This window comes from Nansenia antarctica (assembly GCF_963989245.1).
Source record: "Nansenia antarctica genome assembly, chromosome: 5".
NCBI lineage: Eukaryota > Metazoa > Chordata > Actinopteri > Argentiniformes > Microstomatidae > Nansenia > Nansenia antarctica.
This window is the reverse complement of record NC_137690.1, coordinates 5971805-5997910: the sequence shown is the minus strand read 5'-3', so window position 1 is coordinate 5997910 and position 26106 is coordinate 5971805. Positions and strand designations below refer to the sequence as shown.

Genomic DNA, 26106 nt, shown 5'->3' with positions numbered 1-26106 from the left:
ACTACTGTGTGGTCATGTACCTATGCATTAGGCGCTCCTTGCTCCTAAATGATTAAGTCAGAGACTGCAGCCACAGAGCTTTGTCCCCTATGCAGCCGCCAAGCAGGAAGGGAGGCTGCAATCCTATTATCATCCATTAGTGCCACATCGCATTAACGTGACCAGTCACCTGATGAGGAGAGAACATGGTTATATATCCTTCATGGTCAGTGTCACTGACTGCCTGTGCTATGGTTTATATTCGACACACGATCAACGCAGGGTTAAGGCTAACGGTTCTTTCAACTGTTATATCGCAAAGTCAGTGGCCAAATGTCGCAGGTTCACTAGTGGCTAACACCCCAAGAAGACAACTGACTGACATCCCTCTTACCTGGCTGGGTGGGTGGGTGGATCCAGGAGGGAGCTAGCTAGCATGCTAACTCAGCTAGCTAATCTTCTTTTATCTCTCATCATGCCACGAGAGATGAATGAGCTGACTAAGCAAGCGACATTGCATCACTAGCGAGGACCTGCACGACTTCACGCCTATAGCTAAAAGAAAGAGAGGGAACAATATCGAGTGATCTGAATTCATCAACTTTCGCGATCGATTGTCAACAACGTTAAAAACACAATCTCCTCTGGCGGCTTTGAGCGTCGCGTCGCACTTCCATTCACTTCCCTTAGCGACGCTTTCTCTGTAACTAGGCGAACTGGGGGTCACGTGACAGGGAGGGGGGAGGAGCAACTTTGCAACACTAAAATTAAAAGGTTCCTCTTCAAAATAAAAGTCTTGGAGCTTTTCAGCAGTCTACAGATTATTGACATTTTTTTAACTATCCTTCTTTTTCTGTATGTTTTAATGCTGTATGTAAAGCACTTTGAATGAATGAATGAATGATGAATGAATGAATGAATGAATGAATGGTCTTTATTGTCATTAATATAGTACATGTACCAAACAACGAAATTTGGGAGTTGGGCTCCCCTGGTGCTAGGAAAGAAATACTAAAAACAAGAAGGGAAAGGAGCTGGTTTACATAAATAAAGGCTATGTACACTATCCACTACTGTACAGATAAAACACTGTGCTGTACTCTATGCTATGCTATAAATATCCTAACATTTCCTATCTCTGAACCTTATGTGCACGAAGGTTGTCATATTGCACATACCGTAGTATTATTGCACATGAATTGCCCCAGTTATATGAAATGTGCTATACAAATAAACTCGCCTTGCCTTGCCTTGCCTGACATATTAGATGGATCAGAAAAGAACTAATCCAAATGCTATTATCAGTATTTGGAGAGAAAACAAAAACAAACACAAATATGACATGAATGACAAAAAAAAACATGACACGTATGTATGGTTCTATAGAGATGCATTCAAAGCAAGTGTTGTTTTGACATGGTTATTATAGGTGATTTACAGCAAGGGTTGTTGGGGGTCATAAACATTATCCATTGTGTTTAAGCCTGTAAGGTTCATAGACATTTCCCCAGTCTGACTGTATAAAACGAACGAAAAGCATTAGCTGGATCAGATCTTACACCACAATATACACAACACACACATGATGTGCACATACTGTAATAGTCGTTTTCGTCGTTATTAAGTTATCACATAGTGGTTGAGATGACTACTTATAACTTAACAAATAATAAAACAAACTGTTAATAATGATGACTTCGATGCAAGTTGTGTGTGTCTATGTTTGTGAATTTTGTTATTGTATGTTTCTCTTTTTTTGTCTTTTGTTGTCTAGTCTTTGATGTTGGTATATAAAAATGATAATACAAATATTGTGGAAAAAAATAAATAATTATGACTTCAAAGTTAAGTTCAATAATAATTCACCTGTCAAAAAAACCAGGTCGCTCACTGAAAACGATGACGCTTGCTGTCACGGTGGCTGATGACGTCAGCACCTCACGGAAACACACACACACAGAGAGAGCTCAGAGATGGCTTCTCTGTCCGAGTAGGAGAAACATCCTGTTTGGTGGAGCGAAACAATTGCACCATTTCACCACCAACCAACTCAGTAATATAACCGTTTCATTGTTTAGAAACCGTTGGAAAGTATTTACCCTTTCTCAGGGTAAAGGCCCTGTGGACACAGCTCGGTGGTGTAGTTAGGTTAGGGTTAGGGACTCGGGAGGACAAAATGTCTCTCTTCCAGTCGGCTCTGGATTTCCTGGCCGGGCCCGGCGGCCCTTCCGCGGGTCGCGACCACAACGACTTCGTGGGTCAGGTCGTGGAGCTGGGCGACATGAAGCTCCGGATCAGAAGGGTTATTGCAGAAGGTAGGTGTGAGTTTTGAGTCCAACAACTCAAGGTTTTATAATCGTTGGGGGCTTGACAGCTAAAGCTATACCTGTTGGCTAGCTGGCTAGCTAGCTGAGGCTATTGCTAGCAACAACAACAACATTTTGTGACGTGATGTGAATGAGATGGACACATACATGTTGGATCTCTAACCACCACCAACCGGAATGAGATTTGACCAATATATATATGCACGTTTTCTTTCTCTTCAGAACGAGAGATCGTTCTCTCCCTCTCCCTCCCTCTCTCTCTCTCTCTCTCTCTCTCTCTCTCTCTCTCTCTCTCTCTCTCTCTCTCTCTCTCCTCTCTCCCTCTCGTTCTCTCCCTCTGTCTCTCTCTCTCTTTCTCTCTCTCTCCCTCTCTCTCTGTCTCTCTCTCTCTGTCTCTCTCTCGTTCTCTCTCTCTCTTTCTCTCTCTCTCCCTCTCTCTGTCTCTCGTTCTCTCTCTCTGTCTCTCTCTCTGTCTCTCTCTCTCTGTCTCTCTCTCTCTTTCTCTCCCTCTTTCTCTCTCTCTCTCTCTCTCTCCCCCTCTCTCTCTCTCTCGTTCTCTCTCTCTCCCTCTCTCTCTCTCGTTCTCTCTCTCTCTCTCTCTGTCTCTCTCTCTCTGTCTCTCTCTGTCTCTCTCGTTCTCTCTCTGTCTCTCTCTCTCACGCACTCACGCACGCACACACTATCATCTTCTCGAAGATAGTAGACACTGAAAAGAAGGATAGAGAGAAATGGAAAGAATAAATAGATATAAATAGACGGTTACAGAGTGGTGAGACGGTTTAGGTAGAACCACTCCTGCAAGTCCCCATCTCTCCAGAGTCTATACTACTGCATTGCAGAGTTACGTGTTGACAAGAGAGAGACTGACACTGAATGTTAAAAAGAGGACCACATTATTCTTCCCGAATACCCCCTGTCTGTATGGCTCTGCCCTGCACCTGTACTCTCCTCTTTCTGTGCAGCCTTTCTTTTTCTTTTTTGAGTCAAGGTATCGTTAGATCTGGTGCAAGGCTTTTGATACTACTTACGGTAGTAATAACAACCCTACTTTTCTTTTACACTGGGGCTTGCATGTTCTCAGAAGGCATGTCTTTCCGTAGTCTAGAATAATGAACGAATTCAGTTGACAAATATGCCTGTAAATCTTTGACTTAGTCGTCGAAATAGAATGGATCCTTCGGTCCAGAGGCACCATTCCCTCAAGTGGACTGGTCCGACCGCATTATAGACCTGGGGTCAGACCCGCTCAGACACCACCACCAGAACTGTTGATGTGTGACTGTGGACGGCATGTGTTGCATGCATGCAAGTTTTCGGGAGCATCGAGGTGTTCGGGGTTTCCAAGGCCTGTTGTCAAAGGGCCTGTTCTCTGTTTAGTGTGGAGTGCGGAGACGAGCGATGAGAGTGCTTGTTGTCAGTGAGACTCCTCTTGTCATGTCTGGCTAGGCTTTTCTATGGGGTTTTCTGTCTCTAGGGCCCAGTGAAACACAAGATCCTGACCGCCTTTTCTTTTCCGGGGCCTTTTAGCGCCACCTCAGAGGAGGGCCTGGTAGTTGATTTACTGGTCACCATGGCTACCTGCCTTGTCCTAGTTAAGGTTGACCGCTCCAGACGTTGAGCTGAGTGAAGTCCCTTTTCTCGGACGGACGGACACACACACACACACACACACACACACTCTCTCTCTCTCTCTCTCTCTCTCTCTCTCTCTACCTCTATCTCACCCCCCCCTCTCTCTCTCTCTCTCTCTCTCTCTCTCTCTCTCTCTCTACCTCTCTACCTCTATCTCACCCCCCCCCCCCTCTCTCTCTCTCTCCTTCTCTCTCTACGGTCTGTGGCCTTCTGAGGTAGGGGAGTGTCCGTCGCTATGGCCGCTCCCTGTGCATTGGCCTAACAGGTTTCCACCCTTTACGTTGTGAAACTACAGAGTGGCTGCTGGCTGTTTGAGCTGTGAGAGCTTTGTTTGTACACTGAGATACCAACTGTCACATAGCATAGCCATGGATGGGACATTGGGCAGAAAACAGGGCACGTTTTCATTCCAAACCAACAGAGAGAGAGAGAGGGAGGGAGAGAGAGAGAGAGAGCGCGAGGAGGAGCTGCATTTCAGTATTTGGCAGAGGAGAGAACAGAAGTGGCTGTTCCTGTGGACTCTCGTTTCAGCAAGCAGGCCAATATCATTGTTTGTCATTGAGGAATTGGAGCAAATCCTCACAGACTCGTTCAAAGGGCTTTACGGGCGGAATACGTTCTAAGTGGGATCTGAGAGCATGTAGCATGACTCATTCACGATAGCTGTGAAACTGAAGACAGAGGAATGCTCACATGGGTATCAATTAGGTGTTTGGCTGCCTGAGGCTTACGATAACACAGTTCTCCTGGATCTGATTCGCAGGGATTCTGACGGGACTACGTCCCTAATGAGTGGCCTGGTGCAGTCGACGTTTTACAATCTGCATTTCTTGTCGGACTCAACAGTCTATTTATAATATAGCCTAATATTATTAATAATAATGATATATGCCATCTAGCTGAGTCTTTTATCCAAAGTGACTTACATTGCAGTGAGTGCATACATTGTCAGTATGGTCCCAGTGGGAATTCAATTCAACCCCAAACCTAAGAGTTGTTAGCGCCATGCTCTACCGACTGGGCTGCAGGGGACCACACTGAACCACAGAGGACCACACTGAACCACAGAGGACCACACTGAACCACAGAGGACCACACTGAACCACAGAGGACCACACTGAACCACAGAGGACCACACTGAACCACAGAGGACCACACTGAGACCACAGAGGACCACACTGAGCTACAGAGGACCACACTGAGCTACAGAGGACCACACTGAGACCACAGAGGACCACACTGAACCACAGAGGACCACACTGAGACCACAGAGGACCACACTGAGACCACAGAGGACCACACTGAGCTACAGAGGACCACACTGAGACCACAGAGGACCACACTGAACCACAGAGGACCACACTGAGACCACAGAGGACCACACTGAGACCACAGAGGACCACACTGAACCACAGAGGACCACACTGAACCACAGAGGACCACACTGAACCACAGAGGACCACACTGAGACCACAGAGGACCACACTGAGACACAGAGGACCAGGAGACCACTGAGGACCACACTGAGACACTGAGGACCACACTGAGGACCACAGAGGACCACACTGAACCACAGAGGACCGCACTGAACCACAGAGGACCACACTGAGACCACTGAGGACCACACTGAGACCACTGAGGACCACACTGAGACCACAGAGGACCACACTGAGACCACAGAGGACCACACTGAGACCACAGAGGACCACACTGAGACCACAGAGGACCACAGTTCATGGTGCATTCGTTTATGTAGGAGTGAGCAGCACCTCTTTCTTTTGAGGATAGCGCTACACACACACTACAAACTACAAACGCTACAAACACACACAAGTGACGCACGCACAACATACAGAGACGATAGGTTAGCCTTAGCCTCCCCCTTCCCTAGAACACGGCATCGGATTGCACCACTGTCTCCAAATGTGACAAAGTGCGTTTGAGTTTCATCTCAATAAAACAGCGAGGCTGCCTATTCAGCAGGAATCTCAGACTCCACCGCCTCCGGGTTCCAGAGAGTTCCATTGAGTCACTTTGCTGATTCATAGTTAACGGTGAAAGATGTCAGAAGAGGTCAGACAACAGCAGTTCTCCTTCCTTACAGACGTTGTTACAACATCAACTGTGATATCTTCTCCACCAGATGGCCTGTTGTTCTGTGTGTAGCCTGGTTGTGGAGATCTAAGTGGTGTTAGATCCCCCATCCCCACACACCACACACACACACACACACACACTGATATTTGCTTTGTTGAAACTGTTACTGCAACATGACCACAAAGCAGAACTGGCAGTTCGTGGCGGCCCACCATAGTCTCCTAACGAACCACAACTTTTTTTTTTTGAGTGACCGGATCTTTGGGATTCACACTGCATCTAATGTAGGTCCATACGATTTACCGCTATTGATAATCGTCATACGATTTAGCCACAAAATCCTGTGGGAAACACTGGCTGTAGCCTGATTGTGTCGATCTAAGGAGTGTTAGTCTGGCGCCAGAACAGACTGATATTTGTTTCATTGAAACTGATACTGCAAGACGACACAAAGCAGAACAGACAGTTGGTGTTCCAGGTAGCTAGGCACTGCTGTAGCCTGTCTGCGCCATAGACTAAAGACCCATCTCTTCTGGCTACACCTTAACTGTCCCTCCTGAAGACCTCCATCTCTTCAGGCTACACCTTAACTGTCCCTCCTGAAGACCTCCATCTCTTCAGGCTACACCTTAACTGTCCCTCCGGAAGACCTCCATCTCTTCAGGCTACACCTTAACTGTCCCTCCTGAAGACCTCCATCTCTACAGGCTACACCTTAACTGTCCCTCCTGAAGACCTCCATCTCAGGCTACACCTTAACTGTCCCTCCTGAAGACCTCCATCTCTTCAGGCTACACCTTAATTTTCCCTCCTGAGACCTCTCCATCCCCTCTACCTGTACAGTTTCTCTACTGTAAATAATAACAAATTAAAAAAGCAATTCTTCCTTCTTCTAGCATTGTAACTGCCAATGACCCCTGGCCCTATCATAGATTACTTTTTCTTGCGATGACTGGTGGATAGATGGTTCACTTACTTAGACAAATGTATTTGTTGTCAGTCGCTTTGGATAAAGGCGTCTGCTGAATACCAAACATGGCAAAATGAAACAAAGCAAAAACTGTCCGTTTGTGCTCCAGGTAACCAGGGCTATACTGCAGCCTACCCGAGATGTTGGTTCCAGAGGCCGCTGATATGCGACCAATGAATGAATGCATGTGAATAAACGTTCCTTCCCTCTTGTCTCTGCAGGTGGTTTTGCGTTTGTGTATGAAGCCCAGGATATAGGCAGCAATAAAGACTATGCTCTCAAGGTAAGCACACCCCCCCCACCCCCAAACACCTGCCACCCCAGATCTGGCCTCACTTCAGTACAGCATGCAGCCTGGCCTAGTTACCTGTTTTGACTGTTCCTGTGTTATGCGTAAACTGTGAACGCGCAGCTGTGTTTGTGTACGTATCTGTGTACGTTCGTGTACGTGTGTCGACGTCGAACGGGAAAGCGTGTGTCTAACTGGCTTTATGTCGTCTCCCACACCATTCCCCTCAACCCCCCCCCCGCCCCCCACAGTGCCTTGCACTGCTACACACCACCATGGTTTCCGATTCGGAGCCACGCCCCGCAGTCGTATGACTCGCAAAAAAACAACAAATACTTTAATCTCTGAATTCACTCCCAACTCTCAGCAAAGCCAGGTTTGAGTCATTGCTAATCCAAGTCAAGTTTATTTGCGCTGTGAGCCATAGCCTGGGGACGAGGTTACTATGGTGTCAATGTGAGGAAGTTGAAAGGTAAACTTACTCTGTGTGTCTGTGTCTGTGTCTGTGTCTGTGTGTCTGTGTCTGTGTGTCTGTGTGTGTGTCTGTGTGTGTGTGTGTGTGTGTGTGTGTGTTTGAATGTAAACTGTGTGTGTTTGTCTTTGCAGAGGCTGCTGTCCAATGAGGAGGAGAAGAACAAAGACATCATCCAGGAAGTCTGCTTCATGGTATCCTTTTATGTGTGCTGGGGTCAGAGGTCACACTCACTCAGGGAACATCAAACACAGGCCTGACATGGAGAACATTCTGTAGCCTGCCTGACCCTTGGAACACTCACAGTAGAACATGAAACACAACTTCTAGAACATTCTATAGAATGTTGTAATGTAAACATTCTGGGGCATTATACCTAGAACACTCTTTAACATGAGTCCTAGAATATCCTGTGTGTGTGTGTGTGTGTGTGTGTGTGTGTGTGTGTGTGTGTGTGTGTGTGTGCGCGTGTGCGTGTGCGTGCCTGTGCGTGTGTGTGTGGCATGCGTGGTGTGCCTGGTGTGTGTGACACACACACACAGTAACAGTCCTTCCCACTAGTAGCTCCATTGGTATATAGGCCCTGTCCTGCAGCTGTGCTATAGGCCCTGTGGTGCAGCTGTGCTATAGGCCCTGTGGTGCAGCTGTGCTATAGGCCCTGTGGTGCAGCTGTGCTATAGGCCCTGTGGTGCAGCTGTGGTTTAGGCCCTGTGGTTTAGGCCCTGTGGTGCAGCTGTGGTATAGGCCCTGTGGTGCAGCTCTGGTATAGGCCCTGTGGTATTGGCCCTGTGGTGCAGCTGTGGTTTAGGCCCTGTGGTGCAGCTGTGGTTTAGGCCCTGTGGTGCAGGTCTGGTATAGGCCCTGTGGTGCAGCTGTGGTATAGGCCCTGTGGTGCAGCTGTGGTATAGGCCCTGTGGTGCAGCTGTGGTATAGGCCCTGTGGTGCAGCTGTGGTATAGGCCCTGTGGTGCAGCTGTGGTATAGGCCCTGTGGTGCAGCTGTGGTATAGGCCCTGTGGTGCAGCTGTGGTATAGGCCCTGTGGTGCAGCTGTGGTATAGGCCCTGTGGTGCAGCTGTGGTATAGGCCCTGTGGTGCAGCTGTGGTATAGGCCCTGTGGTGCAGCTGTGGTATAGGCCCTGTGGTGCAGCTGTGGTATAGGCCCTGTGGTGCAGCTGTGGTATAGGCCCTGTGGTGCAGCTGTGGTATAGGCCCTGTGGTGCAGCTGTGGTATAGGCCCTGTGGTGCAGCTGTGGTATAGGCCCTGTGGTGCAGCTGTGGTATAGGCCCTGTGGTGCAGCTGTGGTATAGGCCCTGTGGTGCAGCTGTGGTATAGGCCCTGTGGTGCAGCTGTGGTATAGGCCCTGTGGTGCAGCTGTGGTATAGGCCCTGTGGTGCAGCTGTGGTATAGGCCCTGTGGTGCAGCTGTGGTATAGGCCCTGTGGTGCAGCTGTGGTATAGGCCCTGTGGTATAGGCCCTGTGGTGCAGGCCCTGTGGTGCAGGCCCTGTGGTGCAGGCCCTGTGGTGCAGGCCCTGTGGTGCAGGCCCTGTGGTGCAGGCCCTGTGGTGCAGGCCCTGTGGTGCAGGCCCTGTGGTGCAGGCCCTGTGGTGCAGGCCCTGTGGTGCAGGCCCTGTGGTGCAGGCCCTGTGGTGCAGGTCTGTATAGGCCCTGTGGTGCAGTTGTGGTATAGGCCCTGTGGTGCAGCTGTGGTATAGGCCCTGTGGTGCAGCTGTGGTATAGGCCCTGTGGTGCAGCTGTGGTATAGGCCCTGTGGTGCAGCTGTGGTATAGGCCCTGTGGTGCAGCTCTGGTTTAGGCCCTGTCCTGCAGCTGTGGTATAGGCCCTGTGGTTCAGCTGTGGTATAGGCCCTGTGGTGCAGCTGTGGTATAGGCCCTGTGGTTCAGCTGTGGTATAGGCCCTGTGGTGCAGCTGTGGTATAGGCCCTGTGGTGCAGCTGTGGTATAGGCCCTGTGGTGCAGCTCTGGTTTAGGCCCTGTGGTGCAGCTGTGGTTTAGGCCCTGTCCTGCAGCTGTGGTATAGGCCCTGTCCTGCAGCTGTGGTATAGGCCCTGTCCTGCAGCTGTGGTATAGGCCCTGTGGTGCAGCTGTGGTTTAGGCCCTGTCCTGCAGCTCTGCTATAGGCCCTGTCCTGCAGCTGTGCTATAGGCCCTGTCCTGCAGCTGTGCTATAGGCCCTGTGGTGCAGCTGTGGTTTAGGCCCTGTGGTGCAGCTGTGGTTTAGGCCCTGTCCTGCAGCTCTGCTATAGGCCCTGTGGTGCAGCTCTGGTATAGGCCCTGTCCTGCAGCTGTGGTATAGGCCCTGTGGTGCAGCTGTGGTTTAGGCCCTGTCCTGCAGCTCTGCTATAGGCCCTGTCCTGCAGCTGTGCTATAGGCCCTGTCCTGCAGCTGTGCTATAGGCCCTGTCCTGCAGCTGTGCTATAGGCCCTGTCCTGCAGCTGTGCTATAGGCCCTGTGGTGCAGCTGTGGTTTAGACCCTGTGGTGCAGCTGTGGTATAGGCCCTGTGGTGCAGCTGTGGTATAGGCCCTGTGGTGCAGCTGTGCTATAGGCCCTGTGGTGCAGCTGTGGTATAGGCCCTGTGGTGCAGCTCTGGTATAGGCCCTGTGGTGCAGCTGTGGTTTAGGCCCTGTGGTGCAGCTGTGGTATAGGCCCTGTCCTGCAGCTGTGGTATAGGCCCTGTGGTGCAGCTGTGGTTTAGGCCCTGTCCTGCAGCTCTGCTATAGGCCCTGTGGTGCAGCTCTGGTATAGGCCCTGTCCTGCAGCTGTGCTATAGGCCCTGTCCTGCAGCTGTGCTATAGGCCCTGTCCTGCAGCTGTGCTATAGGCCCTGTCCTGCAGCTGTGCTATAGGCCCTGTGGTGCAGCTGTGGTTTAGGCCCTGTGGTGCAGCTGTGGTATAGGCCCTGTGGTGCAGCTGTGGTATAGGCCCTGTGGTGCAGCTGTGGTATAGGCCCTGTGGTGCAGCTGTGGTATAGGCCCTGTGGTGCAGCTCTGGTATAGGCCCTGTGGTGCAGCTGTGGTTTAGGCCCTGTGGTGCAGCTGTGGTATAGGCCCTGTCCTGCAGCTGTGGTATAGGCCCTGTGGTGCAGCTGTGGTTTAGGCCCTGTCCTGCAGCTCTGCTATAGGCCCTGTGGTGCAGCTCTGGTATAGGCCCTGTCCTGCAGCTGTGCTATAGGCCCTGTCCTGCAGCTGTGCTATAGGCCCTGTCCTGCAGCTGTGCTATAGGCCCTGTGGTGCAGCTGTGGTTTAGGCCCTGTGGTGCAGCTGTGGTTTAGGCCCTGTGGTGCAGCTGTGGTTTAGGCCCTGTGGTGCAGCTGTGGTTTAGGCCCTGTGGTGCAGCTGTGGTATAGGCCCTGTGGTGCAGCTGTGGTATAGGCCCTGTGGTGCAGCTGTGGTTTAGGCCCCGTGGTGCAGCTGTGGTATAGGCCCCGTGGTGCAGCTGTGGTTTAGGCCCTGTCCTGCAGCTGTGGTTTAGGCCCTGTCCTGCAGCTGTGGTTTAGGCCCTGTCCTGCAGCTGTGGTTTAGGCCCTGTCCTGCAGCTGTGGTATAGGCCCTGTGGTGCAGCTGTGGTATAGGCCCTGTCCTGCAGGTCTGGTATAGGCCCTGTCCTGCAGGTCTGGTATAGGCCCTGTCCTGCAGGTCTGGTATAGGCCCTGTGGTGCAGCTGTGGTTTAGGCCCTGTCCTGCAGCTGTGGTTTAGGCCCTGTGGTGCAGCTGTGGTTTAGGCCCTGTCCTGCAGCTGTGGTATAGGCCCTGTGGTGCAGCTCTGGTATAGGCCCTGTCCTGCAGGTCTGGTATAGGCCCTATCCTGCAGCTATGGTATAGACCCTGTGGTGCAGCTGTGGTATAGGCCAGTGTTTCTCAACCCTCTCCTCGGGGCGCCCCAGCCGCTCCACATATTTGATCTGATCCACCACCAGCACAGCTGATTCAACTAATCAAGTACAAACCATAATTGCTTTGTACTTGATTAGTGGAATCAGGTGAGCTGGTGGTGGAACAGATCAAATATGTGGTGCGGCTGGGGCGCCCCGAGGAGAGGGTTGAGAAACACTGGTATAGGCCCTGTCCTGCAGGTCTGGTATAGGCCCTGTCCTGCAGCTCTGGTATAGGCCCTGTCCTGCAGCTATGGTATAGACCCTGTCCTGCAGCTCTGGTATAGACCCTGTCCTGCAGCTATGGTATAGACCCTGTGGTGCAGCTGTGGTATACTATAGGCCCTGTCCTGCAGCTCTGGTATAGGCCCTGTCCTGCAGCTCTGGTATAGGCCCTGTCCTGCAGCTATGGTATAGACCCTGTCCTGCAGCTCTGGTATAGGCCCTGTGGTGCAGGTCCTTTCCTTGACCTCTCCTCCACAGAAAAAGCTGTCGGGTCACCCCAACGTGGTCCAGTTCAGCTCTGCTGCCTCCATCAGCAAAGAGGAGTCGGACACGGGCCAGGCCGAGTTCCTCATCCTCACTGAACTCTGCAAAGGTGCACACAGCTATTCATCCACTCTTGGAACAGGAAAAAATAAAACCTTTTAAAAGAAATGTTAATTATTGTTTAAAGTTTAAACCAACATTTTAGCCAAACAGACCTTTAGGTTTTTTCATTTATAAAAAAAAAAAAAAAAAAAAAGCTTTTTTCTACAAAGTTCTATATTGTTCACTCACTTCCTGCGTAGATGTTGCTGATTAGGCACTTCCTGTCTAACCCGCCTACTTCCTGTCCCTCTCTCTCTCCTTTCTCCTTCCCACCATCCTCCCATACCCCCTCCCTGCCCCCCCCCTCCCTCACATCTCTTTCCTTTCTCCTTCTCATCACCCCTTCCCCTGACCCCCGCCTCCCCTACACCCCCCCTCCTCCCGCCCCCCTCTCCTTGCCCCTGCTGCCCCTGCCCCCCCTACCCCTCCCCCCGCCGCTCCTCCTCTCCTCTCACTGCCAACCCCCCCCCCCCCCCCACCCCAGGTCAACTGGTGGACTTCATCAAGAAGGTGGAGCAAAGGGGACCCATGTCATGTGACACGGTGCTGAAGATCTTCTACCAGTCGTGTCGCGCTGTGCAGCACATGCACAAACAGAAGCCCCCCATCATCCACAGGGACCTCAAGGTGAGGTTGAAGTTCACAACCCCCTCTACACCCCCCCTCTAGCCTCCCATTGTTGAATTTTTCCTCTCCGTGTGCTGGACAGTACGGGTCCTCTGGCTGGTCTGTTATCGCCACCAGTGGTGTGAATCGTTCAGCTAAAAGCTTCACAATGTTGCAGTTAGGCGTGAGCTGACATGACTCCCTATTCGACATGCACTCATACAGCGCCTGTGTGCGCTACACAGCACTTTTCACACCTCTGAACAGTCTGGAACATTCCGGAACATTCCGTTCTCCTGAACAGGCACCCCAGGGCTCTACTCGCGGAACTCCCAGAGGCCACACCCTCTCTACCTGCTAGCCAATTCACCTCTGATATCTAATCTCTCTCTCGTTCACTCTCTTTTACCTCACCACCATATTATTCAAAACAAAAGGTAAAAAAAATTAAATAATGATGGTGCCTTCAAGCGCTACTTGGGAAAACTCTGAACATTCTGACTTCATTCATCCGTAGAGAGCTCTCCCCTTTTACACTTTTCCCTTCCTTGGTTCAGAGGTGTCACCACTTGAATGCACCATAAGACCCTGTAGTAACACTGCAGCGTGGTGGTCTCAGCAGCACTTGACTGCGGTGTGGGTGTGTGTGTGTGGGTGTGTGGGTGTGTGTGTGTGTGTGTGTGTGTGTGTGTGTGTGTGTGTGTGTGTGTGTGTGTAATGCAATGCTCTGTGATGAGGCACCGTGGTGTATGGATAGTAGATGCAGAGTGCTGATCTGGGGCTCTGTTCTATCTGTAAAACACATACACACACACACACACACACACACACACACACACACACAGAGAGAATCACACACACACACACACACACACACACAGAGAGAATCACACACACACATACACATCACACACCACATAGAGAGACACATACACACACACACAGAGAGAATCACACATACACATCACACACCACATAGAGAGACACATACACACACACACACACACAGTACACAGAGAGAGAGAATCACACACACACACACACACACACACACACACACACATCACACACCACATAGAGAGACACACACCACACAGAGACACACATGCAGAGACACACACACACACACACACAACACACAGAGAAACACACACCACACAGAGAGAGAGACACAGACACTCACACATACACACACCACAGAGAGACAAACACACACACACACAGATTCCTGAGATTCCTGAGTTTCTAGCTGAGTCATACATCAGTCTTTCCCTCGTTTCCCACATGAGCAACACTGAAAAAAAACATAACCAACAAAAAAACAGCTAAAAATACTTTCAGTTTGTTATGAGACTACGGAGGGATGAGTTAGTCTGGCCGCCCACCACATTAGTCTCGTCTATGTAAGGAAACCAGCGTTGCCAGATTGGGCGCATTCCCGCCCAATTGGGCTACTTATGATCACACTGGGCGTTTTTTTAGACTGTGGTTAGGCTGGAAAACAATCCCATCTGGCAACACTGATGGAAACACATACCGGTACATGCAGACATTATAGAGGTGTTTTGGAATGGCAACTGAGAGCCACGTCAAGACTGCAGCGAATCTGTGAACGGGATGAGAAAAATCCCTCATTGCTTCCTCTTGTCTTTGCTTTATGGATTGATTAAACGGTTGGTTGATTGAGTATCCTCCTTGCCTGGTCTCCCTCCAGATTGAGAACCTGTTGATCAGCCACCAGGGGACCATCAAGCTGTGTGATTTCGGCAGCTCCACCTCCATCGCCCACTACCCAGACTACAGCTGGTCGGCCCAGAAGAGGTCCATGGTGGAGGACGAGGTAACCTAGGCGACACTTTTCAGTTTCACTTTTTCAGTTATGAGCAGTTAATAGTTGTGTGTTTGTTTGTTTGTTTATTAGCTAATTAGCTAATGCCATGACATTAGCTAGTCTTCCTGGGGTCCAACGTAATAATGTGTGTCATGTAATAATAATAATAATAATAATAATAATAATATGTGTATAGTACTTTCTTATGGACTCTTAACATGTCAAGAATATGTTTAAAAAAAATATATATATATATATATATATATGGGAGGGCAGTCACAGAACATGCCTAAGGCCCTGTCCACACCTATACGTTTTTTTGATAAACGTTTTTCGTATATAAAAATATTACCGTCCACACCAGCATGTTTATAAACAATGTCTGTGTCCACATGCATACGCATGAACGCAATATAAACGCTGTCATTGAGCATTCCACACCAGTAGTCGGCGATATAATATTATCCCCATAGCCCCGCTGGCCAATCAGACGCCTCTGTCTCTCAATGTTCTCGATCATTAACTGTGCATTTATCTGTGAACAGGTTAAAAGTCCAGTTAACAGTGAAAGAACTAGAAGCACTTTGTTCACATCCATTTTCCTCGCTTGTCTAGCCTCGAACACCGTTGCCTGTTGTAAACAGACAAAGTAGTTACTGGTGCTAGGATATGACGTTGGAGGGAACAGCAAACAGCTGCAGTGCGCATGATCATAGAAATCTACGCGCATGATGACGTGACGAATACAAAAAGCTCCGTCTATCTCGTCCACACGTCAAAAATATACGGCGAATATACAGCGTTTTTAAACATCTTCACTCTGGCAGGCGTTTTTAAACATCTTCGTTTTCAGAGGGCAAAAACTCGTTTGCGTCTGGACGAACCCCCCAAAACGAATATAAAAATCCACGTTTATCAAAAAAACGTATAGGTGTGGACAGGGCCTAACATAGGACCTATACATTGAAAGCCTGAACAAAGAGTTTTCAGCAAGGTCTTGAAAGTCAGTACTTTAAGCAAGCTCTTATCTTGTTCTATAACTGCATATTACTTGTGTCCTGCCTCCTGTTAAGTGTCTTCAGTTGTTTTTATGAATGATTCTGCATGAGGCTGATATTTAAATGTAGTTCCTACTAGTGCTAATAGTGGCTAGTGTCTTACCTCCACCTTTGAATTGATGTGTAAACTGAAATGTTGATTTAGGTGAACTTCCCCTGTCAACTGAACTATCAAAATAGTACTGTAATAGTACCCCTGATTCCACCATTACTGGTGTTGATATAATAATAATAATAATAATAATAATAATAATAATAATTTAATAAACTGTTTGGGGGGTATTCCATCAATGTCGCTAAAGGAAAATCCAGGCTTATTCCAGGAAATGTATCTAAATAAGCCAGGATTTTCCTCAAGCAACATTGATGGAACACCCCCCTGGTCTGCTACTTCCTGGCCCAGTAATGGTTAATTAAATCAGAGTACACTGGTTTTCCTCAGACCCATCCCCGTCAGTCTCCATATCCACCAGCTAAATGGCCCAGGAAGCTAGTTATCGGCCAAATTAATCATTGATTGCTTTTCTTAGAAATGTATTAAGCCCCAACAATTTCCCCCATTTAAAGAGGATGAGGTCATATGGAATGTTCCGGGATGTACAGTATATCTGTACATGAAGGTGATCTCACTACACCCCCATAACTCCTCTCAGAAACCCTCAGTTATATGGGCCAGGGGAGGCTGGTGGAGGGAGAAATCGGAGGACAGCATCATAAAGAATGGTATCGTGTATTGATACCATTCCTTATTCCGTTCCATCTATTACAATGAGCCCGTCCTCCGATTTCCACCTCCACCAGCCTCCCCACCCTGATATTGGCATATCTTTTATTTCTATTTCTATGTGCCATTAGTCAGCACCTCATGTGGGTGTGCGACCTATATTACTGAGTATGCTTCATCATATCTCTATTATAAAGTTCTAGACAGCCACCAACCCTCTCCTCTCCTCTGCAGATCACCAGGAACACCACCCCAGCCTACAGGACGCCAGAGATGATCGACCTCTACTCCAACTTCCCCATCAACGAGAAGCAGGACATCTGGGTAGGACTCTCCACAGCAGTTACCTAGCGACTTGCGCTCTGTGTTTCTTAAGTTGTTTTGTAACCAGGGACCAGGAAGGTACTGTAAGGTCCTTCCACCCTACAGGGCCACCTGTATTGATATTGTCTCTCTCCAGAACTGACTAAATCTATATCAGAGAACCATCTAAGACACCGGCCACGGTCTCCCCAGAGAACTGTTTACGTTGACACTAGCATTTCGTCGCCTTCTTAAAATAATGTCTTACGTCACTTTTGAGGGAAATTATGTTTTTGCCTAAATATCATATATTCTATATTATTTTACAAATTACAAAAATCAAAAAAGAAACAACAACAACATTTTGGTTCAGTTTATTCCGTTTTTATTCAAACTTGAAAATATGTCTTAAAATATAGAATATGACTTAAAATAAAATAGAAAATATAGAGAGAAAATATGACTTAAAATATAAAATATGACTTAAAATAAAATAGAAAATATATAGAGAAAATATGACTTAAGAAGGTGACGATTTGAGAACTGACCGTATCTGTGTCAGACATACAGTGTGTAAACTGGCCCTGTGAGAGACCACTTCTGGTCCCCAGACCCTGAGGGTGAGCCATGCCTAGGTGGGTTGTTTTGAATGTTCCCTTCTGCCTCACCTGTGGTGATCATCATCCTTCCTGTCCTGACTAGTTTGTTTTCCTCCTCTCTGCGGCTCCAGGCGCTGGGCTGCATCCTCTACCTGCTGTGTTTCAAACAACACCCCTTCGAGGAGGGGGCCAAGCTACAGATCGTCAACGGGAAGTACGCTATCCCGCAGAACGACGTCAAGTACACCGTCTACCACGAGCTCATACGTAAGTCTCATACGGTGTCTGTCTGCTGTGGGTCAGAAACATCTGTTTTTTTGTGATCCTGTACACTGTAATCTCTGAGGTGAAGCTTTAAAGAGATGCTACGCAACTATGGGCTTAAGCCTAGTCCAGGAATAAATCACACTTGCAGTGGAAGCCTTGTTTGTGAAACCGGCCCATTGTCTGTCATTTCTAAACTTCTCGCTTTGGGTTGTTCCGGATGATCGATGTGTAGTTCGTATTAATATAATCTATGAACTGAATAACGGTTTTCCTCATTCAGCCATGGAGTTCGAAGCAGCACTACTTAAAGTTTCACTTTCACTTTTGGCCCACGTTCCTGTGGCTTGGGCCCAGTGGATTCCACACACACACACACACACACACACACACACACACACGCACACACACACAAACTACAGGCCAGGCGACAGGGACACGTTTTCGCTCATAAGCGCTACTTTTAGAACTATAGGGCTAATTATAAATAAACATATGCAATTATACAAAATGATCCAGTAGCGTCTTTTTAAGACAATTTGAGTCTTGGAGATGATGGACATTAAAACAGCTCCTCTGCTCTGTTCTGTTCTGACAGGGTCCATGTTGAAGATCAACCCAGAGGAGAGGCTGTCCATCACGGAGCTGGTCAACCAGCTGCAGGAGATCGCCGCTGCTCGCAACGTCAACCCCAAGTCCCCCATCACTGAGGTAACTAACCCCCTGACCCCTTCTCACACACACACACACACAGGGACACAGGGACACGCACAAACACCCACACAGACAGAGAGACACGCACACCCACACACACACACAGGGACACGCATACACACACACACATCCACACACACACACACACACACACACACAGACACACACACACACAGGGACACACACACAGGGACACAGACACATCCACACACACACAGGGACACACACACCCACATACACACACACACACCCTGTGTGCGATACAGAGGAGGGTAATTCAGGGTAATACCCCTGACCTCGGACACTGCTGGAGGTCAGATTAGGATTAGAGGTCAGGTCACCTTTGCCCTTCATGTGTGGCCTCGAGATTTATACTGAATAAGGAGTCAACCCCTAGCAGCTACCCACCATCTCCTAGTAGCTGCTCCTGTAGATCTGAGAGGAAAGGATCGGTTTAAGCAATATGGTGAAAATACCACTCCTGCTTATCAGAAGGCAGGTGTAAATGAGTGGCTTAGAGGGGCAGGGTGTAGCGGAGGCTAGCGGAGGTAGAAATCGGAGGACGGGATGATTGTCATGCACTGAACGGAGTGAGGAACGGTGTCACGCCTCCTCCAGTCTCCCCTGGTAGGGTGTCTGATTAGGATGGAAACAGGAGAGAAGTAGACCGTGGTTGTGTAATTAGTGTGAAATGAGTTTTTCGTCACGTTTATAAGACCCCGCTGTGGTAAACAAGAGAGTTCCTCAGACGATACAAAGGGAGACAGTTGTTCCCTAGGGCCACCAACTATCTGAAGAGCTATTGAGAGTCCCTTGCCTCCCTCCCTTCATCCCTCCTTCCGTTCGCCCCCCCCCCCCTCCAGCGACCACAAAGGAGTGTCTCTTCTCTTCTTCAGTCCTCTTCCTCAGACCCTGCTGGCCTAATGGCCCTTTGATGTCACATGATGGAGAGAAGGAGAGAAAAGAAAGATACAAACAGGAGGAGAGAGGGGGGATAGACGCAGGGTAGGAGGCGAGAGGCGAGAAGGAATGAAAGAAAGGAGAGAGAGAGAGACCACAAGCGTGGCCACTCTATAATAGATTTCTCCGATTTGAAGTTTAGAAGCAAGGACACATTTTGAATTTTGAGTCATTCTGGATAGCGTTTTATTTGTCTCAGATTTGGACTATTGTTTTTGTGGGGTTTTGTTTTTCGGGGGTTAGGCTGCCTGCTAGTAGTTGTTTTGCTGTGAGTCTAAATAAAGTTATATAAGAATATTTTGGTATTTTCAAACCTTTATTTAAAACTCGATAGGCACTGAGGTCACCCTCATTTACAGTGACGTCGAGTGTACAATAGAGCAGTGAGCAAGGGCAAACAAACAGTGAGCAAGACAGGATTAAAGGAAAAAAATAGTAGTAGTAGTAGTACCTATAGTAGTATCAGAATCAGAGAGAGTAGTATTGTTGTAGTATAGTAGTAGTATTGTCTGTGGGGGGGGTAGCCCGGTGGAACCTGCACCCCTCTGTCTGAGGAGGAGAGGAGGCCAGCAGGTCTAGGGGGGGGGGGGGGGGGGGGGGGATGATCTGGGTTAAGTGGGGGTTTCTCTGTGGCCTAAGGAGCTTAACCCCCGCCAGGAGAGGAGACACGCCCAGCCACGGCTGCCAGAGCAGCCGACGGTTTCACCCTCAACTACATACACACACACACTCTATCACACACACACTGCTACACACACACACACACACAACGCCGGTAGACATGTAGCACTACCACAGCTCTGCCGCTGCAGTAGCTCTGGACCTGGTTTGGACTTGTTTTTGAAATCTTTATGGTTTAAAAGGAAAAACAGTTGGTAGACGAGACATTTTCAACTGCCTGTTAGAAGTGAGCGCAGACCTGCGATGCTCCTCTGGTGAAGAATTCTCCACGCAGTCCGCTCTACTCGTTGGACTGGTTTTTGTCTTCTTGTCATTTGCGAACTGTTCCTGTGTTTTGGTGTTTCGGTGCTTTGGAATGACGACCTGCCGTGCCCCCCTATCGAGGATGTCCCCGCACGGAATGGCCTATTTTTAGGACTCGTTTTTGTGTTATTATTTTGTGTGTGTGTGTTGTCCTGATGAGTATGTTGAGCCCCTACTACTGTAGGAGGCCAACTGACGATGGTTATGAATCTCTACAGCTGCTGGAGCAGAACGGAGGCTTCGGTAACAACGGAGCGCAGCCCCCCGCGCAGATACAGAACATCCACAACTCAGGTGAGGGCTGACGCTGCGTGTTTGTTTGTGTGTGTGTGTGTGTGTGTGTGTGTGTGTGTGTGTGTGTCTGTGTGTGTGTGTGTGTGTGTGTGTGTTGTCAGTGTCCCTTTGCATGTATGTATCTCACTGTGTGTCTATGTTCAGCCACGAATGCCTGATTCTGTATTTCAATGTCTTTTGTGTTTTGTGTCTTTGTATCTTTTAACTGCTGTGTGTACGTGTGTGTTTGTCTTTGCATGTGTTTGTCTGTGTGTGTTTGTTTGTCTGTGCTTGTGTTTGTCTGTGTGTGTGTGTTTGTCTGTGATGTGTGTGTCTGTGTGCATGTACGCGTGTACATGTAGCCTCTGGGTCTGTCGTGCTTTTGTTTACATTGCGGATGTCATGATTAATGGCATAATTCTAATGCCAATGTATTTGAATTATACATTCTTACACTAGAGTTTACAAATCCCCAAATCCTTGGTTTAGAATTTAAATATACATTTATAGATTAAGTATACAGTTGCAGGACAAGCTGGTGGGTGAGCCAGATGTATTGTGGATGCATAGCAGACAAATGGAGAATCCATATTGTCTGTCTACTACCATGCTACTAGCCATTGCTTAAAGGTTGAAGGTTGAAATTCCTAAATCATTGATTTGACTGTCAATAGAGTTTTGTCAAGAACAGGCTGCAGCAGGGTGATCAGCAGGCTGTCTGAATGCTGAATGCGTAGCAGATACATTAACTCATTGAATGCCAAGGGTGAATCAAATAACACAACTTCCTAGAGTGCCATGGGTGATTTTATTCACCAAAAATGCATAAATTATGATGCTTCATTTTATAGCCAATCAAAATGATGTTGCTAGGTAAATACCACCATAAAACAATTGTCACTATAGGTGGTGAGTGTTCCGGAATTATTTGGCAGTTGGTGATTTAAAGACACGGTGTCTCCATAGTAGACTACTTTGGAGAATGAAACAGTAGAGAAGTCGGTTGGTTGTGTGATGAGTGTAAAATGTATTTTCTGATCACGTTTATCGTCTGTCCAGACCCATGGTACCCACCACAGCCATAGCCTGCTACCCCCCAATCCCCCCCCGACCCCCCCATGTCCAGTTAAATTCCCCACGGCCTCATCAATCACTTGTTTCTGTCGTCATGACTCCCTTCACTTAGACACTAATCACAACTGATGCTAGTCTGAGGGAGCTAACGAGGTGCAACTGGCGAGCCAGGTCACGCATGGCTCCCTAATCTGGTTAAAGCCTCCCTATCCTCCCTCCCTATCCTCCCTCCCTCCCTATCCTCCCTCTCTATCCTCCCTCCCTCCCTATCCTCCCTCTCTATCCTCCCTCCCTCCCTATCCTCCCTCTCTATCCTCCCTCTCTATCCTCCCTCTCTATCCTCCCTCCCTATCCTCCCTCCCTATCCTCCCTCCCTCCCTATCCTCCCTCTCTATCCTCCCTCCCTATCCTCCGTGCCGCCTGCCAGGGTGAAAGTTTCCGTGAATCCCAAATTACCCCTCGTCCCCTGTCCTCACTGCAGATCTGAGAGGATTTGGATAGGTGTAAGCAATATGGCGAGAACATCATGCATCATGGCTCCTACTGTGCCTTTGGGATAGGGACGTAGAGAAGCGTGCAGGGTGACAGTGAAGGAGTGAGTCTGTTGGTCCAGTTCAAACTGACTCTGTCCCGGGTAAACTAGACATATCGCTAATTAGCATTTTTTCGGGAGAATCATGTTCAATTCTTGAAAGGTCTTGACAACAGTGTAAAGTGACTGTAGTTATAATACAGTTCATTGTGACTGCCAATGGCCCTTGGTCCTAGCATGGTGTGTTGTTTTTCTTATCATAACTGATAATAGATGTGTTGTATATTATGTGGTGTAAGTCGCTTTCTGGATAAAGCTGTCTGCTAAATGCTAAATGTAAAATGTAAACAAGAGGGGGAAAGAGGAGGCAGCTGACTGACTGATTCTGCTGGTTGGCTGCTTATCCCACACCCCAATAAGTGGACTAATCTGAAGACATTTCTTTCGCTTTTGAAGACATTTCGTCAGTCAGTCAGCCAGTCAGTCAGTCAGCCAGCCAGCCAGTCAGTCAGTCAGTCAGTGGTCTGAGGCAGTGGCGTGTCCAGACCTTTTTCACTGGGGTGGCCCAGTGGTGGCACCTAGTTATGCATGGGTGGCACAATTTTTAGAATTTAACACTTATATTTGTATGCACCATTTTGTGCTTTTTATTACCAATTCTGGTCAATTTGTATGCACCATTTTGTGCTTTTTAATTAGGCTACTAACATTACAATCCCTGTTTAAAAGTCCCAGTGCTACCAATCACAACACAACAGAGTGGCACCATACAAATGTAATATTAAACTCCCATATTTATTCTTTAAACAAACAAATCTGGGGGAGTGGTCGGAGTTAACGAGATATTGTTCCAATCCATTACCTGGCCATTACCTGCCTGTGAAAAGTATGAAAAGTTTGCATTGCCTAGCGTGTAGGCCCGTGAGAAATTGAGAGCATATAAATCACTAGATGCCTACAACTACGCAATCTGTGGTCATGTACAGTACATCAAATACCATGACATAGATTCAGACTTTTATGTCTTGAAATCAGAAGTCCTCCCAAGCCAAAGACAAGGACACAAGACGACTATGTATAACACACATATCACATAAGAGATAGGTTGTCTTACAATCTGTGCGTTTAATTGCAAACTTCCACATACAAAACCGCCAGTTCACCAGAGCTCTCCTTTCCTCTACCAACAACACAACACCCGCCCTCCCCCGTGACCTCCACCAATCACAGGAATGCATTGGCACACAACACAACGCACAGTAACAGTGCTAACATTGAATTTCTGACCATTAATTGCAACATTAATGAACATATTATTACACGGTTGCTACAATACTTTACCTGATATAAAATGGGCGGCACATGCACAAGCATTTTTTTTATCTTGTCCTCAGTCCAGTTGACGCCGCCGGTTGCTCTGAAATTGTCTGATCCTGATGGAATTCGGTAGAACTTGAGTCCGATAGTCGTGGAATATCGATTCTGACAACCGAACACGAAACAAGCAGACATTTCTTTATGCTAGTAGCCGTTGTAAGCTATTTTAAGCGTACCTCTGGATCAAGAATGTTGTTTTTGTCCACGCTTCCGTTGCCTAAACGCGAGCGACTGTAAAAGGGGCGGGGGCATCATTCACCGGGGTTCTTCTCTGGTGAAGATCAAGTGAAAAAGATTGCTTTACCTTCATCAGATCCACTTGCCTTTGGCTTACCTGTATATTTTGGTCTATACCAGGACTTGAGAAACGAGATGCCCAACATTGGATTTGACAAACTCTGGCCCATTTTGCGCAACAAGTGGAAGAGTTTGAAGCAGCGGAGACAGGGTTGCCAGATGGGCTGTTTTTTTGTGGATTTAGCTGTTTTTAGACTGGTTAGGCTCGAAATTGTCAATCCCATCTGGCAACCCTGAGCGGAGAGTCTACAGATAGTATGTTTACAGATATCGCACTGCTGGAGATGCACTCCACACGTTCTTAAAATAAATAAAGCTTTATTGTACTTAAAACAATATTTCTTATGTGTTTTTTGAGAGTTCTTTACATAAAATTATATACATCATGTCAGCTGTGTGCCAATCAATCAGGGGGGTGGCACCTGGGGTGGCCAATCAGATTTCAGGGGTGGCACGTGCTACCCCAGGCCACCCCCTGGACACGCCCCTGGTCTGAGGGCATGCAGATCTGGTCAGAGACTAATTCCATCACCTGAAGGCCAGATGCAGGGTTTGTCCTGCCTAGAAAAATCTTGCCTGTCTAAGGAGAAATCGCACAAGTAAAACCATATCAAAATGGTTGTCCATTGTTCATACATTTATTGCTGCAATTCGGTCATCCCAGCAGCAGGGGCTGCTGGACTATTGTTATGTTATATATGCAATACCTGTGGAAGATTCGTGTGTGCGGAGCTATTTACCAAATAGTCTGGCTAGTTATGGCACGTAATACTGCAAACTACTGGGGGGTTTTTGCGCACACTTGCAATAAAAAACTAAATTGCACATACAGTACAGGCCAAAAGTTTGGACACACCTTCTCATTCAATGCGTTTCCTTTATTTTCATGACTATTTGGTACATTGTAGATTCTCACTGAAGGCATCAAAACTATGAATGAACACATAGGAATTATGTATTTAACAATAAAGTGTGAAATAACTCTAAATATGTCTTATATTTTAGATTCCTCGAAGTAGCCACCCTTTGCTTTTTTGTTGTTAATAAAATATATAATAATCATATTAAATATAATATGTGTTAATAATAATATGTTATTTTATATATATATATATATATATAATATTATTATTATATATTTTATTAACAACAACACATTTTTATTTTATTAACAACAAAAAAGCAAAGGGTGGCTACTTTGAGGAATCTAAAATCTAAGACATATTTAGAGTTATTTCACACAAGTACATCATTCCACATGTGTTCATTCATAGTTTTGATGCCTTCAGTGAGAATCTACAATGTAAATAGTCATGAAAATAAAGGAAACACATTGAATGAGAAGGTGTGTCCAAACCTTTGGCCTGTACTGTACGTGCATGCTTCAACTCCACTATTCACCTGAGCCTTATTTGGAGCCAGGAAAAACCCTGCAGATGGCCAGCCTCTCCAAGCTCCTTACTACAGTCGTTCACACTGTTGTTTGGCAACTGTTGTTGTTGCCAAGGACCGATAAGCTACGGTGACCACTTATGTTGAAATGGTCGCTTGAGACTTAACCTGACTAATCATCTGAGAGACCGCTCAGCAACATGATGTCATCTCAGGGACTGGTGCTGGTCAGAGATATTTAGCCACACACACACACACACACACACACACACACACACACACACACACACACACACACGCACTCTCTCTCTCACACACACACACACACATACACATACACACACGCGCAAGCCCCAACAGAGAAACCAACCCCAACAGTCCAGGCCAGGTGCTAGTCCCCATGTTGTCTTTGCCTGTTAAGAGGATTGTACCAGCTAGCCATCTGGTGAGACCAGGGTTCTCTCTGTAAGACCAGGGTTCTCTCTGCAGACCAGGGTTCTCTCTGTTAAGACCAGGGTTCTCTCTGCAGACCAGGGTTCTCTCTGCAGACCAGGGTTCTCTCTGGTAAGACCAGGGTTCTCTCTGTAAGACCAGGGTTCTCTCTGGTAAGACCAGGGTTCTCTCTGCAGACCAGGGTTCTCTCCGTGCAGACCAGGGTTCTCTCTGTGCAGACCAGGGTTCTCTCTGTGCAGACCATGGTTCTCTCTGTGCAGACCAGGGTTCTCTCTGGTAAGACCAGGGTTCTCTCTGGTAAGACCAGGGTTCTCTCTGTGCAGACCAGTGGTCTACAGTGCACGAATAAGCCCATGTCGGCATGGGTTCGACTCCGGCCCATGCCCTGCTGACATGCCCTCTCTCCCTTCTTCTCCTTA

The 26106-nt window shown here is 47.8% G+C and overlaps 1 protein-coding gene across 1 annotated transcript in view; it reads left to right on the top strand.

Moving 5' to 3' along the window:
* Positions 1-2155: 2155 nt before the first annotated feature.
* Positions 2156-26106, top strand: part of gak (cyclin G associated kinase) — a gene marked incomplete at its 5' end in the record, with an annotated part of 45889 nt that continues 21938 nt past the window's right edge. Inside the window, 10 exons of the mRNA XM_080532243.1 lie at positions 2156-2294; positions 7227-7288; positions 7901-7960; positions 12139-12253; positions 12731-12873; positions 14567-14692; positions 16700-16789; positions 17499-17634; positions 18230-18342; positions 20508-20583. Coding sequence (XP_080388369.1) covers positions 2156-2294; positions 7227-7288; positions 7901-7960; positions 12139-12253; positions 12731-12873; positions 14567-14692; positions 16700-16789; positions 17499-17634; positions 18230-18342; positions 20508-20583 — 1060 coding nt within the window. The remainder of the gene's footprint in view (positions 2295-7226; positions 7289-7900; positions 7961-12138; positions 12254-12730; positions 12874-14566; positions 14693-16699; positions 16790-17498; positions 17635-18229; positions 18343-20507; positions 20584-26106) is intronic.